Source organism: Ambystoma mexicanum, chromosome 1p (assembly GCF_040938575.1).
Source record: "Ambystoma mexicanum isolate Mex_15411 chromosome 1p, UKY_AmexF1_1, whole genome shotgun sequence".
NCBI classification, from domain to species: domain Eukaryota; kingdom Metazoa; phylum Chordata; class Amphibia; order Caudata; family Ambystomatidae; genus Ambystoma; species Ambystoma mexicanum.
In genome coordinates, this window is record NC_090921.1 from 98,732,256 (window position 1) to 98,751,026 (window position 18,771).

General features: G+C 45.7%; 1 protein-coding gene across 1 annotated transcript in view; it reads right to left on the bottom strand.

Annotated features, from left to right (window-relative positions):
* Positions 1-3,941: 3,941 nt before the first annotated feature.
* Positions 3,942-18,771, bottom strand: part of LOC138566641 (ceramide-1-phosphate transfer protein-like) — a 99,415-nt gene continuing 84,585 nt past the window's right edge. Inside the window, exon 4 of the mRNA XM_069644192.1 lies at positions 3,942-5,794. Coding sequence (XP_069500293.1) covers positions 5,269-5,794 — 526 coding nt within the window. The 3' untranslated portion in view covers positions 3,942-5,268. The remainder of the gene's footprint in view (positions 5,795-18,771) is intronic.

Consider the following 18,771-nt stretch of genomic DNA (forward strand, 5'->3'; position numbering starts at 1 on the left):
GACATTCTCCCAGAGGTTTATGCATGCTTTATTTAAGGGAGTGGAAGGTGTTGTCTGCTTCCAGATCAACATTTTGGTCAACGGAAGGAGGAAGAGCACGATCAGAGGCTAGGTGCGGTGCTTAACATCGTGTCAGAAACAGTGCTGACTCTACGTAGGGAGAAGTGTAAGTTTCATCTGGAGTCTGTAGACTACTTTGGGCATAAGCTTAGTGTGGCGGGAGTGGAGAAAAAGGCGTATCTAGTCTCTACCATTATAAACTTGTTCAGTCTCAAGGATCATCTGGAAGCGATGTCCTTCCTGTGTTTGGTGGAATTGTATGCAAAATGTGTTCGACATTTTGCTGACCGGCGTAAGAACAATAGGGATTTATGCAAGAAAGGGTCTGAGGTCAATTTAATTAGTGTTTGTAAACAAGAGATTATAGAAGTTAAAGAGGCGATAGCAAGAGCACCTGCATTAGCACATTTTGATACACATTGTGAGATGTGGGTGATGACCCACGCATAGGAGATGGTTCTAGGGGCTGTCTTGTAACAAAGACAGAGTGGGGTAGAACACAGTTGTGTTCGCCTCTAGAACGTTGAAGGGGGCAGAGATACAATATTCTGTAATAGAGAAGGAGGCATTGTGTGTTGTTTGGGCAGTCAATATATTTTGTGCCTTTTTGTGGGGAAGTGTATTCTTAAGTCACACAGATCACATGCCCTTGATGGGAATGTTCATGAACCGTGGATTGGAAGTGGTGTCCCATGAGAGGAGTTACCTTGCTACAAGGATACAATCGCTCAGTGTTAGCATGTACCTGCAACGGGGAATGTGTTTGCCTATTATCTGTCCAGGACAAGTTGTATTGAGCTGAATATTGAGGATGGTGCAGGGAAGGAGGAAGACTATGAACATGTTGCCTGGTGTGTCATACAGTGTTCAGTAAAGAGGAGAGGGACAAATCCATGCTGGATGATGAAGAGGTCAAGGGTGTGGTGAGCAAGGAGGAGCAGATGTAGACAGACAAGCTGAAGAAAATGTTCAAAACATTTTAGAAGGTCAAGGATGATTTGAGTATTGAGGATGGATTCTTGTGTAAAGCGGGAGACTGACATCCCTGGTGGTGATGAGAGGGAGGACGATCGAGGTTGGCCATGAAGGGCATCTCGGAATGATAAAAACAAAAGAGAGGCTCTTGTGTGACATTAGTGGCCCGACATGCATACAGAAGTAGAAGCGATGGTGCAGGACTGTGTGGAGAACAGGTAGGCCGATAAGATATTTAGGAACCGAGCTCAGCCTTTGGGACCTCTAGATTTGCCCAGTGTACCATGGGAGTTTTTAGCCCATGATATACTAGGTCGGTTTGATAGAGTAAGAGGAAGTTTGCAATAATATTGATGGATTTGTGTTCTAAGTAAGTAGAGGTAGAAATTGTATATTAGACTAACTCAAACACTGTAGTAAACTTTCTAGGTGGAGTCTTCCAAAGGAAAGGGTTCCCAAAAAACATCTTGATGGACAATGGGGTCCAGTTCACCTCATATTTTTTTGGAGGGGTTATGTGTGGACCCCCATTAGACGGTGTTATGCCACCCAGGGACAAATGGAGCGATGGAAAGGTTCAATTGTACACCAATGCAGATTGTCAGGACATCCAAGGGGGTGGGTAGGAATTGGGAAGAAGCAGTAGTGCACAGGGTGTGTGTGTGTACTGTTTGGTTCTTCGTGCAACCACTGGATTGGTTCTTTTTGAGGTATTCCATAGCAGGAAGTCCCACACCGCGGTATGCCCCCTGTGGTTGGAGTACTTGCTGAGGGAAGATGTGGAAAGCTAAGACAGAAAGGATTACACTTGGATATGATCAGCTTCACCAGGATCAGAATCAGGAATTCCACAAAGGGGATCTAGTGAAAGAGAGGAAAGAAGGTTTGGTTCTGAAGGGCGTGAATAGGTTCCGAAGGCCACAGAGGGTGCAGCGTACATATGAGAATGCAGCGGTCACAGAGGATGGTAGAGTGTAGAACAAGGGTAAGCTGGCTATGGTGAAGCCTGCTAGGGAGCGGTGGATCTGCTTTCTTGATCTTTTGTGAGAAGGGAGTCGTGTTACATCCTGGAACTAGCTACTACAATCTTATCGTGGTGGGAGAAGTTCATTCTGTATGGAACATCATGTGGATTGTTTATATTAGAAAGTGAGTCCGTTGGAGCGGCCAAGAGGGCTACTCCTCGAGTCCTTGTAACCCACTGCTTATATGCTGTGCAAACATCCAAAAATGCGCACTAGTGCTTACCTACTGCAGCCTTGCTGTTTGCTATGTTACATCGCTGGCATTCAGAAACATTGACTCTTCACCACATTTCTAGGAAAACACTGGCTCCCAGCAAAACTGCATTTCTTTCCAACTACTTAGCAAAAACGTCAAATTCGTCAGGGGTGCACAATTGGCTTTACTGGGGGGGGGGGGGTGCAATTTCTTCTGTGATTGGCCGAACTGTCTAAAGGGAGGGGTGGGCGGGTATGTGCAGGCTTTTTGCACCAAATAAATGTCAATATTAAGTGAGAGATCAGGCGCATTCTGAAATGTAATTGTTGACTTTCTTGTTCTATTTCTTAATTTACTGAACATAATGAAAACAGTGTTTGGTAGAGGAAATTGACTTGAGGCCTGTGGTTAACAAAACAAAGATGCTGACAAAATAACACCAAGCCTGGTGTGTACTGTTTGCCTGTGATTGTGTCTTATTTTGGAAGGCCCTTTAAAGAATGCATTTAAGTTGCAGTTTCACTTATTCAATAGCATGTTCCATGTCAACTGCTGTGCTGTATCATAAATACAATATCAGAAATGAAATACTATCATCTGAAGAAAAAACACTTTATACTGCGTTTCAGATGTTGTCTCTTTAAAACTAAGTATTGAGTGCTTTACATTTTAAACATGTTTAGGAAAAAGCCACTGCGGTCTAAGAAGCTGTCAATTTACATAAGTCAAGCTTGCAACATTTTGCCATTCACTTTTTGTTCAAAATTCAAAGCCTAATTTCTTTACATTCCTATTTTGTTTCACTTGGTTTAGGGATTTTGTTCTCTTGACTGAGATGTGTTGCTGTGTTTGCTTTCCAACTTTTGCAGAGGAAATGACCAGAAAAGGGTGCCCCTTATTCTTGAACTGCTCTGGACTGGAAGGCCATACATCATGATCTGAAGAGACACATTGTGCACCGTTGCCTAGGCTCTTCTATTTACCCTAAAAATAGGATCCAGTACTACCACACTACCAGTGACCCCTGCTGGATGGATGAGCTGTTAGTAAAAGTTCTCCCATCTATATAACCTGGATGTCGTAGGAGAATCTCGGCGGTGGCCTGACTCTCTGGAACACTTTGTTTCCATATCCGCCAAGTAACCACACAATTGCAATTCAGGAAACTCTTCCAGGACCTGGCTATTTTGTTTTGTTACAAACAGCCAAATAGCAGTTCCCACATGGCGAGATTCGTTTTCTGCATCTCTGGCAAATTTTGCTCCTTTTTTCTCCAGAAGTTTACTGTTTCCTTTTAATAACACTCTTCATGTATGTGTTTTTGTTTTAAAATGAAATCCAGATTTAGGTGCACTGTCTCTTATCAAATTCGAAAGAAACGTGCCTTGTAAGTTCAGCCTGCGCTACTCAGTAAGTAAACTAACAAAGTCAATTTTAACCAGTTGTGGGTTTTCAATGCAGGTTAAGCCATGACTACTTAAAGGGGAACTGCTCTTCCACTGAGAGACACATTCCTACTAGGTGAAGATGAATCTGTAGAGCTTTAGCTCAACAAACAAAAATAGTCACCAAAACTCCAAGGGTACTGTACTCGCCATATTGCCGCCTACGTAGGAAAAAGGGCCTTTCAAAAGAAAGGTGTGTGAAGTGATGCATTCTTGCGGGTTTTAAAATAATGATACAGATCACTGGAGAATTATTTTAATAAGGTCCAAAATTTGCAAGGAGGCAAATACAGTTAATATTTGTACATTCACAAAATAGGCTTGCAAGCTTTAAATCCCTTTGAACTGAACTTTTAATGAATCATTTGGTCCAGAAAAGTACAGACTGCTGGCATTGGTCACCAAAAGACTAAACAGTGATCAATCGGATGTCTGCCTTCTTTCAACACCAGAGGACCTTCCACTTTTGATCGGCCACCAGTAAGACCACGCCTGATATTGGAGGTGTCTTCAAATGTTACCCATTGAAAATTTTGCTCACCCAACTACTGCACTCTTTAGTTCACCTCCTGTTCTCTATCACGCAACTGAGTTCGCCCACGTGCTTTTTTATTGAGTGGTTTTACGATTCTTTGCCTAATTATTTGTCTGACAGACAGACACATTTTGCATGCTGAATTTAGCACAAGCCCTGTTATATGTTCTACGGGTGCATGTCTTTACTTCACTTGGCCATGCATTCACGCAGTCACGTATATCCCTCCTGGCAAATCACTTCGCCATTACAGAGGGAGACCCCCCTAGACCTCCTATTCGTCCCCCTCAGCCACCCCTTGACCATAAACCTAAATTTAACCACATGCATTGCCACCATCACAATGTGAAGATGCAGATGAAGTAAAGGCATGGAAAAGTAAAGGCATGAAGGAGTAAAGGCATGAAGAAGTAAATGTTTGACAAGTGGATGTCTGGCGAAGTGAAGGTAGACTCAGTAAAGGAAGGGAAGATTTTCTAGGCAAGTAGAGGGGTGGGGGTGCCTTATCCTTCATGCTGAATTATGTCTTATTTGCACCCTTCTTCACATTTGGTCTATCCCAAATAATCACCCGTATGCTCTATTTGGGAAGAGCAATTTGATATTAGTTTTCTGCAATGTAATTATCTATGTGTCTTTCACAGATTCTTTGAACCCATCTAATATTTGGTGTGTCCTAGTACATTTTCCCTTGGGTTCTCTGCTATCAGGAACTTCCTATCAAATGTTCTGTTGACATCTCATCTAGGATTCTGTACATTTTTGCTAACCCTCGATGGTTCAGCTATGTCCTTTGTCCAATCTAATTGATGCGTGTTCCTGTAATTGTACATGCTCCTGCCAACTCCTCTCCCCTTGCCCATGTAGTTCTGCAAGGTAATATTGTGTACCTATCTATGTGTGTCTGTTTTGCATTCATCCTATTTGGCCCAGTTCTCAGTTACCCCAGCTCCTATCCCCTGGTTGTTCTATATGCCCAATGTGTTCCTCGTGTCTTTCTAGGCAGTTGTCGCAGCCAAGGCAGGATTTCTCTCAGGGCAAATCCAACATGCCATTGGCACTGTACATCTCCTGAGTCCGGTTGTACACTCCGACGATTGCCTTCACTGTGGTCATTAGCACCAGCTGTGCCTCGTGCTCCTCCTGCACGCAGACAATGTCAAACAGTGCACGGCGTGGAGGCAGCGCCAGGAACGCCAGTGCTGCTGCCTGCCGGATGAACCAGCTGTGGTGACGCGCCAGGGCCACCTCGTAGGCCTCGGCGCACATGTCTGAGGTGTTTTCATGGTCCGTGCTGGTGGCGAGTTTGTAGAGGAAGAGCTCCAGCCACTTGAGGGCCCGGTGGAGCCGCAGCACGGTGCGGCAGCCGGAGGGTGTCCTGTTGCGGGGCAGCTCTTTAAAGTTCACCACGTTGTCCTGCAGCTCATACTCCACCATGGACTGAAGGGTGCGGTACTCTGCAGAATGCTTCCCCGTGCGGTGGCTGTGCATGATGTTGATTTTGGTGATCGTCTCTTGGGATATGAAGCCAAACACTGTACCAAGAGCATCCATAAATCTGAAGGAAAGAAAACAATACTTAAGGCCCAATAGCAGTGGGGCTGGTCATTACCTTTAAGGTGTTGCAGCTGTTGTTATACTTAAAATTACACAAAACATCCACGGTGGAACAAGTTTAGTCTGATGATTCATGTCAATTTTAAGAAGAAACATTGCGTGTTTTGCCAATCTTGCTCCAAAGAAGGAAAACCAATATCATTTGCAGTAGAATCCTAATCGGAGCAATTGAGCCGCAACCCTGACTAATACAAACATAGCACGCTCCCATGTCATGACTCGCCAACCACTTCTCTAACCTGCCCTTAAACACAGTGATGGATTCTCTAGCCGCTGCTGGTGGATGGATCCCATTGCATAACACAAGTGATGGGCTTCTCTCTGTAGTTCTGTGGCATCCAGGGTTGTCCGGTTCCCATTAAGTATCCCTGCTAGAAGGGGATGGAAGAGCTGCGTTTTGGGCAGGAAGGGTGCCAGATTTGAGGTCTACTGTCTAGTGTGGACCTGAATACCTTTTTCCTTAAGTTACCCTCTACTGGACACTGGAATAGGCGCCACTCAAAACACACTGAGCAGCAATGATTGGCTCAGGAGAGATTGTGAGGTAGTTTGGGATCTTTTAGAAGATTCTAAACTGCCTTCCATTCCTGTCCTGTTCAAGGAAGGTCACAGTAACCAGAGCTCCAGTGTAAAATTAAGGAGGGAACAAAAGATCTCACAGGAGATTTCAGATAAGTGCCTAAATACTTCTGAGAATATTCTTTCAAGAGAATGTCAAGCAAGCAGAAGAACAGGCTTGTGCAAAGTTAATCTTTTACTAAGGATTTGTGAAGTGACTCGCAATAACGTTAGTGTTTGTATTAGCTTGTCGTTACAATGTTGGGCAGTGTTAATTTAGTGCAGAAAACAGTGCTCAGCATTCAAATGAAGTCATCAGAACTTAACATGCTAGTTTTTAAGGTGGCGCAGGCTGGAGTTAGTTGTTGGCGGTTTTGAGGAAGGAACCCTCCGTGCGCGTGAACGTCGGTGTGCGAGTCATCCTTCTACAGAGGTTGTTGTTACCCGCCAGCCCGTACACTTAATAAGGTGAAGGCAGCGTCAGGGAAGTTGCGCTGCTGACAACGCAGCTGAGGGAGAGAGACAATGTATCCAGAAACCACCTTTTTGGAACTGCGCATGGCTCGGGACTCTAAGAAGTCCTTTGATTCTTTGCGCACTGCAGCTGAAAGTAAAGTCTGCTAATCACTGCACCTTGTATGCAAGTACTAGGGTTGGCAAATGTAAATAGTTTTTAATATGGAACATGTTTCTTAAGATAAACTGCAAGCCATTTTCTGACTGCAATACTCATTTAAAGGTGAAAAGTACTTTGTTTGGAGAAACACTGTTTAGCTGGGAGAAAACAATTGTAGAGGACACCTACACTAGAGTCTGTCACAGTTGGAAGTTAAGACATATCTGAAGGACATTTCAGCTTCAATAGAGAAAGAGTTTAACAAATAAAAACCAAACTATCAGGATCCCGACTTCACCTCCCTGTTTGCCGGGTATGCAATGATTATGTCGAATACAAAAACATAAATGACAAAATAATGGATGTAAAAACAACTAATACCAAAATAACTCATTTTGAAAGAAACTAAAATGGGGTTGTGAGAGGGAATAGTAGTTTTGGGGTTCGGGAAAAGTATTATTAAAAAAGGGGTTGTTTGAGACGGGATCAGAGTTATTTTGGAATTAATTATTTTGTATTAGTTATTTTTTCATTAGTTATTTTTTCATTAGTTATAATTGCATGTAACCATTTACTGAGGAAACGGAGAGACAGATGTCTCACCTGGAGGTTGTCCCAGCAGAGACCTGTCTATCACCACTCACAGACTACGTTTCCCAGAATTCCTGACAGCTCTGAGGCACAGCATCTGACAGCATGATGAACGGCATCTTGTCGGCCCCTGCATAATACGGGCTGTACTTTTTCATTCGACGTTCCTAAACCTCATTTGCTGGTGAGCTTCGTTGTTTCCTGTTCTTCATTCCTTGTTCTTCCACGGCATCAACCCCGACCCGGATTGTTTACTGGACTACCTCCTCTTGTTTCTCGGATGATCACTGTTTTCCGCCAACCCTGACCTCGGCCTGTTTTACTAGACTGTCTTCTCTTGTCCCTCTGATATTTGTTTGCCGGCAGCCCTGACCTCAGACTCTGCTTCTTGGAGTTCACATCTTAGCCCCTCTTTTCCTTCGTTTTTTGTGCTGCAACTTTTGATATCCTGTATTTGGGCTTTCCCAGCAGCTGTCAGAATCAGAGTCCTCGGATTCGTGACTCACCTGTTTGCTTCTTGTGGATTTCTTCTTTGAGTGCGCGGGTTTCTTTCTCCTGGATGAGCGTGCCTTGTAAAGGTAAGCTCTGGGGTCTTCTGAATCCAGTCTGCTGGGCATCGGAGAGCGCGTAAGTCCGCAGCTCACGGTCACGCTGAGGCTCGGGTACATTCAGTTGTTCCAGGAAGAATCCAGGAAGAGTCCACGACGGAACCAGATAAGGGTACAGAGTAATAGGGTTCCGAAATGAGCACTAGGAAAGAGGGGGAAACCAGGAAGGATGGAAGTTGAAACCAGGGCTTACGAGGGAAAAAAGGGCTAAACACGAGAACACAACTTGCCGGGTGAGACGCAGGCAAGCAGAGCATTGAGACGCGCGGAAGCGCGGGACGTGTCTGTTTTCAAGGGAGCATGAGGTCCGCAGGGATGACTAGACCGCACTGGAACATAGCGTCGGCCAAGTTGAAAGTGAACGGTGTAAAAGTCTATTGACTGAGGGACCAGGCAGACCAGAAGGGTCGATATCGTCGATACATGACAGCATGCCTCCTCCTAAACTCCAGTCCACCCGGCTTGCCTGGGTGAGCCCGATGAAAACGTAGCAGTAGGCATGGTGCATTTATATTGGAGACTGGTTCCCAAGTTCGTTCACTAGGCGGATAGCCTTTCCATTCCACCAAATATTGAAGACGACCTCTTCTGTATCTAGAATCACAGATCCGGGACACTTCGAACTCGGTTTGGTTGTTAACAAGAAGTGGAGGAGGTCGAGGACTTGGCTTACTTGACAGATGGAAGGGTTTTAGCAGTGATGTATGAAAAACAGGGTGGATCTTCTTCCAAGTGGTGGGTAATTGGAGTCGAAAGGTGACTGGGTTGATAATCTCAATTACTGTGAAGGTGTCATATATCAATAATTGAGACAAATTATATGCATTATCCAACCAAACAATTGGCAGGTTATCCCAAGGACTCACCGTTACCTCTTCCTCTGACAGACCCCCTTTCGGTAGTGGAAAGCTCTTCTTGTTCCAAATGGAGAGAAGATAATGAAAGCCTCCCAAGTACCTCTTCCCCCTCCCGGATAAACCAGGTAGAAGAAGAAGTCCCAGGGAAACCCTCTGGGGAAGAAAACCCTGTACCGAAGGTAGCGGTGTGTTGTCCTCCGTTGCAGTCGGGGATTCCGGCGAAGTCAGGAGGGCGTTCGTCTTTGAGAAGAAGAAAGAGACTGGTAAGTATCAGAGTGAAACTGAGGTATAGAATGTAAGGTAAAGAGGAATGTGGATTACCCTTAAACCGGAACAATGGGGGGAAGAAGGTGGCAGTCAGAATCTTCAGAAAACCTCTGAGAGGCAATAGAGGCAGACCTAAGATCTGTTTTGATGGTGCAGAGTCTTGCCAGTGTGTTCGAAATGCCGGTGTGTGATGTGCCTGTAACTATACGAAGGAGAGGATAATAGTAAGTTGTGAATGTTAGAAAAACGGGATTGGAGGTTATTGGATATACTGATTTTGGATGAAGCTTACCACGGTCCGTAATGAGACCGGAAGGCAAACTTGGTTGATGAGGAGGGGGAGTCCGCGAAATCGGAAGACAAAGAGGTAGTTGGAGAGACACTAGAATTGAAAACAGGAAGTTTAGAATGCTGAAGACAGTATTTCGCAAGTCAAATTCGAAGACCTAGGAACGAACTTACGTAGCGTTGTTAATGAGGAGTAGCAACGCAACTCCGTGCTGATCTCCGGGACTGATATACCCACACTCGGGTAGGGAGGCAGTACTTCCGGGAAATCAAGGTGTGCTGAGGCTAGACCCGCAACTCCAGTTACGGCGGCCATCTTGGTAGTAGAAATGGCTGACACCCGCCGTCCTATGGTCCATCGATGCCACAAAGCCCAGCGTCTCCGAAGGGGCGTGACAGTATGCCCCCTCAAAGGTCCCGGGCCTCCCGGTTTGGACGGATGGGACAAAAAGAATCGGCGGACCAAAGTAGGAGCATGAACAGCCGATGCCGGTTCCCAAGAGCGATCTGCCGGAGAATAACCCTTCCAGTCAATCAAGAACTGTAGACGACCCCGGAAAAGGCGTGAATCACAAATTCCCGCCACTTCATACTCGGGACCTGTCGGGGTGATGACAGGAGGGGGTACTCCTTTCCGTGCATGGGAGAAACGATCCGCCACGTCTTTCTTCAACTGCGAGATATGAAAAGCAGGATGAATCCTGGACCAGGATGAAGGGAGTTTGAGCTTGAAAGCTGACGACCCTATACGCTTCAAAACGTGAAAAGGGCCGAAATATTTCGGGGACAATTTGGACGGTACCAGATGACGAGGTAGAAATCGAGATGCCAACCAAACCAAGTCTCCTGGTACCAACCGCGGAGCTGGAGTGCGATGTCTGTCAGCAGAGCGTTTGACCCGGATCTGGGCCTCCCGAAGAGAGGTCTTGGCTGTTCGATGTCCCATCTGGATGGCATCAATGAGAAGATCCACATCGGGAAATTTTGAAGTGGAGACCGGACCGCTGGGAAAACACTGAGGATGGTATCCGTAGGAGCAAAAAAAAGGGCTGAACCCCAAGGCTGAATGTCGAGAGTTATTATAAGCGAATTCAGCCAAAGGCAACAAGGAACACCAGTTATCTTGTGAGGAGGAGATGTAACAACGCAAATATCCCTCAAGGGTCTGATTTAGGCGTTCCGTCTGACCATTTGTCTGCGGATGGAAACCTGAACTCAATGCCCGGGAGATATGCAAACTCTTGCAGACTTGCTGCCAATACCGAGATGTATATTGTGAACCTCGATCAGAAACAATGGTCTCAGGTAATCCGTGAAGGGAAAAAATCCGTGAAAGAAAAACTCTTGCCATCTGAGCTGCGGTGGGAATCCGCGGAAGTGGAACGAAATGTGCCAATTTTGTGAAGTAATCGATTGTGACCATGATTACTGTACAACCGTCTGATGGTGGCAAATCGACTATGAAATCTGTGGAAATCATTTGCCAAGGACGGTCAGGGATTGGCATTACTGAGAGGAGTCCTGAAGGGGCGTTTCGAGGGCATTTTGACTGCAAACAGATGACACAAGCGGACACGTAGTCTATGATGTCTCGAGTCATTTCCGGCCACCAGAAGTTACGTTGGATCAACTCTTTAGTATTAGCCACACCTCTGTGACCCGCTAGGTATGACAAAGATTTAGAACTGTTTTTTGTAGTTCACTCGAAGGGAGGAAGAGCTTCTTGTCCTTATAAGCACATCCTTGGACCATGTTGAGTTTCCAGGTCGCCAGAAACTGTGGATTCAACTGGATAAATTGCAAAGTGGAGTTAGCCACGTTCTGTAAAAACGTGGTAACTACCTGCACGAATGTGGCTCTGGGAAACAGAGGTTCCGATCGAAAAGGCGTAGAAGAGGTATAATCCTTTCTGGACAATGCATCAGCCTTGAGATTGACTCTCCCGGGAATGAAGGTGAAAACAATCTCATATGGTGAAAAGAAGTGTGCCCAACGCGCCTGCCTGCTATTTCGGGTCTGAGCATACTGTAGGACGCGTAAATTACTGTGATCAGTCCTGACCTCAACTGGGTGTCTTGCCCCCAGGAGGAGATGTCTCCACTCTTCGAATGCCTTTTTTTATAGCTAATAGTTCTTTTTCTAGCACTGAATAATTTATTTCAGAGGGAGACAGTGTCTTAGAAATATAGGCTATAGGACATTCTATTCCTTGATCATTTTCTTGAAGCAGAACGGCCCCAAGGGCCTGATGAGACGCATCCGATTCCACAATGAACTTCTTGGTTTGATCTGGAGTAATCAGTATGGGTCCTGTGAGAAAATGTTTCTTCAGGTTCTCAAAGGCAATTTGTGCCTTCCCGGACCAAAGGAATTTTACATTCTTCTTAAGAAGTGTCGTCAGCGGAAGTATCTCTTGCGAATAGTGTGGGATGAAACGTCTGTAGAAATTGGAAAATCCCAGAAATCTCTGCAGATCCTTAATGCAGGATGGTATAGGCCAATCTGTAATAGCTGAAACTTTTTTAGGGTCCATGGATACCCCATTTGCAGAGATTATGTACCCTAGGTAGGCAACCTGGTTTCTGTGAAACTCACATTTCTCTAGTTTGCAATAAAGGTGGTTGTTTAATAGTCTCCGTAATACCTCTTTCACGTGCTGACAGTGTTCTGATGGTGCTGAAGAAAAGACCAGAATATCATCTAAATAGACAATAACTGTGTGAAGAAGAATGTCTGAAAAGAGGTGGTCCATAAAGCGTTGGAAGACTGCGGGGGCGTTGGATAGGCCGAAAGGCATTACTTTATATTCATAGTGTCCCAAAGGAGTACGGAAAGCTGTCTTCCATTCATCGCCATCTCGTATACGAATGAGATGATAAGCCCCGCGGAGGTCCAGTTTTGTAAAGATGGTAGCTCCTTTAACGGCTTCTAGTATGTCTGGGATGAGAGGCATAGGATAGCGATCCGGGATGGTGATCTTATTTAAGCCTCGGTAATCTATACACGGTCTGAGTTCCGTAGAGTCTTTCTTTGGGATGAAGAACAAAGAAGCCCCAGCTGGTGAGGTGGATTCTTGAATAAGTCCATTGCAAAGATTCTTTTGAAGATATTCTTTAAGAACCTCACGTTCCCGTCCTGATAGGACATACATGCGACCGAAAGGAATCGGTGCATCTGGAACTAGTTCCAGGGCACAGTCATCTCTCCGATGTGGGGGTAGTTCAGCATATTGAGATTCGGAGAACACTGTCTGATACTGTCTGTATTCAAAGGGCAATTCCTGGATATGGTTCAATACAGAGATGGAACCCGGATTTTCCGACATGGAGATAGTGGGACGAAACCCAACCGCTCCGTCCGAAAGACAGTGCGTCAAACAATGTTCAGATCCCAGAAAAACAGTGCCCGCCTTCCAATTGATATATGGATTATGAGCACGAAGCCAGGGTAGTCCTAGAATAACTGGATAGTGGGCTGTACGGATTACATCAAAGATAATGGATTCTTGATGGGAGGAGATATTCATCCGCAAAGGTATAGTTTGTTCCTTTATGGGACCTGATGTTAACGGACTACCATCCACGGACTCAACTGGGATTGCCAAGGTCTTAACTGAACATGGTATATTGTGAGTGGTCTTCCAGAGGGTATCAACAAAGTTCCCTGCGGCCCCACAATCTATTAAGGCCGTGACCGGAATGGGGTCTGTATCTCCCCATATGATCTGGACATGTAAGGCCAACATAGTAAGATCGGGGATCTCTGTAACTTGGGATGGTATCATATAAGATGAGGAACCGTTTACTGACTCCCTAGCCGCGGTTCCCCTGGCGGTTGGGAGATGGCGTTTCCCTGTCTTTTGGCTGGGATGAGAGGACAATCTTGAATTGCGTGTTCTTTGGAACCACAATACATACACAGGCCCTTGACTCGACGTTTATGACGCTCCTCTGGAGTAAGGCGACCTCTGGTAGTCCCTATCTGCATAGGTTCTTCTGTTTGTGATCTTCCTAAACTAGGAGGGTATGTCATAGGTGGTCTCACGGAGCGGCCACGACGACGTTCCTTCACTCTTTCTTGCAGTCGGTAATCCATCTGCATAACTATGGTGATCATCTCTGCCAAATTTGGAGGTCTGGGTACTCGGGAGATCTCATCTGTTAGCTCTTCGTTTAATCCTCTGCGGAATATTGTGATTAGAGCATCGTCCGCCCATGACGTACCAGCTGCTAACTGCTTGAAATTGGTGATATAAGACAATAGATCTTGAGATCCTTGTTTGAAATCTAATAACTGCTCTTGGGCTGAAATCGTGATTTCCTGACGGCTGAACATGGCTCGAAGACTATTCAAAAAGGCAGGGTAAGAATCTAATAAGACATTATTGGTAGTAACAAGAGGCGTGGCCCATGCTAAAGCGGGACCTGTCAAGTTTGCAATCATGTGTCCTACCTTATCACGGTCGCTTTGAAAAAAGGCTGTCTTGAAAGAGAACTGAACGGTACAAGCCTCGATAAAAGCCTTGAGTTTATGAGGATTACCATCGTATAAACCTCCTGGGATAGGGCCAGGAGGCACTTCGGACCAGCTAGGGACTCTACCTGCCTGTTGTCGGAGGTAAGCATTCTCTTGTTTTAAAGACTGCACTTCAGCTGTCAGAGCCTGTACTGCAGTGACTAATTGCTGTTGTTGTGAGGCGTCCATATTTCTTAGTAACCCTGAATCCCTGAGACAACCTGCTCAGATATTATTCATCCTTTTTTGGGCGTTGCTAACTGTCATATATCAATAATTGAGACAAATTATATGCATTATCCAACCAAACAATTGGCAGGTTATCCCAAGGACTCACCGTTACCTCTTCCTCTGACAGACCCCCTTTCGGTAGTGGAAAGCTCTTCTTGTTCCAAATGGAGAGAAGATAATGAAAGCCTCCCAAGTACCTCTTCCCCCTCCCGGATAAACCAGGTAGAAGAAGAAGTCCCAGGGAAACCCTCTGGGGAAGAAAACCCTGTACCGAAGGTAGCGGTGTGTTGTCCTCCGTTGCAGTCGGGGATTCCGGCGAAGTCAGGAGGGCGTTCGTCTTTGAGAAGAAGAAAGAGACTGGTAAGTATCAGAGTGAAACTGAGGTATAGAATGTAAGGTAAAGAGGAATGTGGATTACCCTTAAACCGGAACAATGGGGGGAAGAAGGTGGCAGTCAGAATCTTCAGAAAACCTCTGAGAGGCAATAGAGGCGGAGCTAAGATCTGTTTTGATGGTGCAGAGTCTTGCCAGTGTGTTCGAAATGCCGGTGTGTGATGTGCCTGTAACTATACGAAGGAGAGGATAATAGTAAGTTGTGAATGTTAGAAAAACGGGATTGGAGGTTATTGGATATACTGATTTTGGATGAAGCTTACCACGGTCCGTAATGAGACCGGAAGGCAAACTTGGTTGATGAGGAGGGGGAGTCCGCGAAATCGGAAGACAAAGAGGTAGTTGGAGAGACACTAGAATTGAAAACAGGAAGTTTAGAATGCTGAAGACAGTATTTCGCAAGTCAAATTCGAAGACCTAGGAACGAACTTACGTAGCGTTGTTAATGAGGAGTAGCAACGCAACTCCGTGCTGATCTCCGGGACTGATATACCCACACTCGGGTAGGGAGGCAGTACTTCCGGGAAATCAAGGTGTGCTGAGGCTAGACCCGCAACTCCAGTTACGGCGGCCATCTTGGTAGTAGAAATGGCTGACACCCGCCGTCCTATGGTCCATCGATGCCACAAAGCCCAGCGTCTCCGAAGGGGCGTGACAGAAGGGTCCGTAGAAGCAAGGAGCCAACTTGTTGGATCTTAGGTGTCGGGTAAAAACGAGATGAGAGACAAACTTTATCTCAGACAGTGTAAGAAGGCCCAGGATGCCTTTTGGTATCCGCAAACCTCTTTATGTCCATCCTGGCCTTTTCTAGATGTTCCTTAACTTGCTTGTGAATGGAGGTTAGTTGAGCAATCCATGCATCTAATGAAGGAGTCAATGTGGGTGGAGGCAGGAGTGTTGATATCACTGAAGGGTGAAACCCTTGAGTACACAGAAACGGACTGATCCTTGTCGTGGAATGGTCTGAATTATTGTAGGCGAATTCGGCTACAGGAATAAGGAGCGACCAGTCATCTTATACCTTATCTGCAAAACAATGTAGATACTGTTCCAGGGTTTGATTTACTCTCTCAGTAATCCCATTTGTTTGTTGGTGGTAACCTGATGACAATGCCCGTGAAATACCCAATTGCTTACAAAGATGCTTCCAGAACCTGGAAACATATTGAGGTCCGCAATCAGAGATGATTTTGGAGGGTAGCCCATGCAACCGGAATATGTGAGAGACAAAGACCTCTGCCATCTCGGGCGCTGAAGGGAGTTTGGTTAAAGGGGTAAAATGGGCCATGTGAGAGAAGAGGTCTATGGTGACCATTATGGTGGTAAATCCTCTGGGGGGAGGAAGGTCCACAATAAAGTCTGTGGCAATGAATTCCCAGGGTCGAGATGGTAATTCTGGTTGTTGAAGCAAACCTACTGGTTTCCTGTTGTCAATCTTATTCTGATTGCAGACTGAACATGCTTGTATTTAAGTGTGTACGTCAGAGCGCAACTGAGGCCACAAAAAGTTTCTTCTGATTGTCTGATAAGTGGCGGTTATACCACGATGCCCGGAATGAAACGTGTCATGGCAAAGACTCATGATCTTGGATTGAGTTTTCAGGGTGGAACAACCAAACATTTGTCCTTAAAGAAGTATCCATCCGTGATTGAGAGAGTCCAAGATTATCTGTATTGTACTCCTTCCAAATGTCCGAAGTTGCAGTCTCTTCACGTATCATTTCTAAGAGAGAGGTAGCCTGTGCTATGAACACTTTGTCGGGGAAGATCTTGGGAAGGAGTGGTACAACCTCTTTTATGTAATCCGGTCTTCGGGAAAGAGCATCCGCTACTACATTGGATGGACCAGGGATGGGTTGAATGTTGAATTGATATTGGGCAAAAAAGTAGGCCCACCTTGCCTGCCGACTGTTTCGGCATTCCATGGCCTGTAGAACCTCGAGATTCCGATGGTCGGTTCTTACCATGACCGGATACCTTGTGCCCAAAAGGAGGTGATGCCAATCTGTGAAGGCTTGTCTGATGGCGAGTAGTTCTTTCTCCAGGACTGAGTAATGAGTTTCACTTGGTTGTAACGTGCGTGATAAATAAGCAATTGGGTGATCCAATCCGTCTCCTGTAGCTTGCTTGAGGACGGCCCTGGTAGCATGTTCGGAAGCATCAGTTTCTACCAGGAAGGGTTTGGTAGTGTCTGGTTGAGACAGGATGGGTTCGCTAGTAAACAGATGTTTGAGTTTCTGAAAGGCTGTTTCTTGACTGGCACTCCATTGGAAGCGAATATATTTCCTTAGCAGACGGACGATGGGTTGAACAATAGCTGAAAATGAAGGAATGAATTTCCGATAGAAATTTGCAAGTCCTAGGAACGACTGCACCTGTTTCACTGTGGTTGGGGCTGGCCAAGAAAGGATTGCTTCCACTTTAGACAGGTCCATGGCTACTCCTTGGGGACTCAAAACAAACCCTAAGTATTTGACTCTGGACACATGGAAAATACACTTCTCGGGTTTGGCCAACAGATGGTGCTGGTGTAATCTTTGTAGGACCATAGAGACGTGTTTCTGATGCAAGGCAAAGTCTTGAGAATAGATCAAAATATCATCTAGGTAGACGATGACGAAAAGAAACAACATGTCAGAAAAGACCCGGTCCATGAAGGGCTGCAACACAGCAGGAGAATTTGCTAGGCCAAATGGCATCACCAAATATTCATAGTGGCCGAAGGGGGTCAGAAAGGCCGTCTTCTATTCGTCGCCCCTCCTTTATGCGAATCAGATGGTAAGCGCCTCTTAAATCCAACTTGGTAAAAATCACAGCTCCACGTAGGGCCTCCAGGATGTCCCAAATAAGAGGCAAGGGGTATCTGTCTTTCAGGGTACATTTATTCAAACCTCGGTAGTCCAAGCATGGATGGAGTTCCTTAGTATCCTTTTTGGGTACAAAAAATAGAGATGCTCCGACTGGGGACTTGGTTGGACGAATGGTTCCATTGGAAAGGTTGGGGTCTAGATACTCTCGTAAGGCAACTTTCTTGGGATCTGATAGAATGAACATCCTTCCAAAAGGAATAACTGCATTCTCTTCTGTGTCGATTGTACAATCTTCAGGACGATGAGGAGGGAGTGATTGAACATGGCAGAAGAAAATACATCTGAGAATTGATGGTACACCTCGGGTACCTGGGTAATGGCAGAGACCGTGAGGTGTTGTGGTTGAGGAAGCATCACTCCGGCGGACTGTTTGGGTTTCCCAGATAGACAGTGCAATGAGTGAGACAGAACTCGGAACCCAGGAACAAGGATCCAGCTTTCCAGTTGATATACGGATTGTGTTTCCGCAACCATGGCATGCCAAGTACTATGGGATAGTGAGCTGCTCTGATAATGTCAAAACGCAGAATTTCTTGGTGATTGTGAATAGAAAGCACAAGCTCAGATGTTTGTTGAGTTATGGGACCGGAGGACAAAGGTTTTCGGTCGATTCCTTCCACTGCCTGGAAAACCACCTTGATCTCTCAGGGAATGTGATGCATCTGTGCCCATTCGTCATCCAAAAAAAGACCCATGACACCGCAATCCACCAGGACTAGTATAGAATGTATCTCTTGGTTGTGTGTTGAAAGATTTACCTGGAGTAGCACCAAGGTATTGGTCAAAGAACAGTCTTGTGAAGGTGAAATGTCGGAGCAGGATTCCTTTTTCCGAAACTGGACTCTGTTCAGGATCGGGAGCTGGCGTTTCCCGAGCGATGAGGAGGGGCAATCAGGCAATTGCGCACTAAGTGTTTATCCGATGCGCAGTACATGCAGAGACCGCTATTGATCCTTCGTGTTCTTTCCTGGGTAGAAATGGGGCCTCTCAGTGACCCGAGTTTAATGGGTTCAGGTTCGGATTGGCCTTGGAGTGAGGGTTCTTGTTCCCCGGGACTATTGTATTCATGCAGAGGTTTGGGTGGCAAATTCTGTGTCTTTTTCTCTGCTTTTCTCTCTTGTATC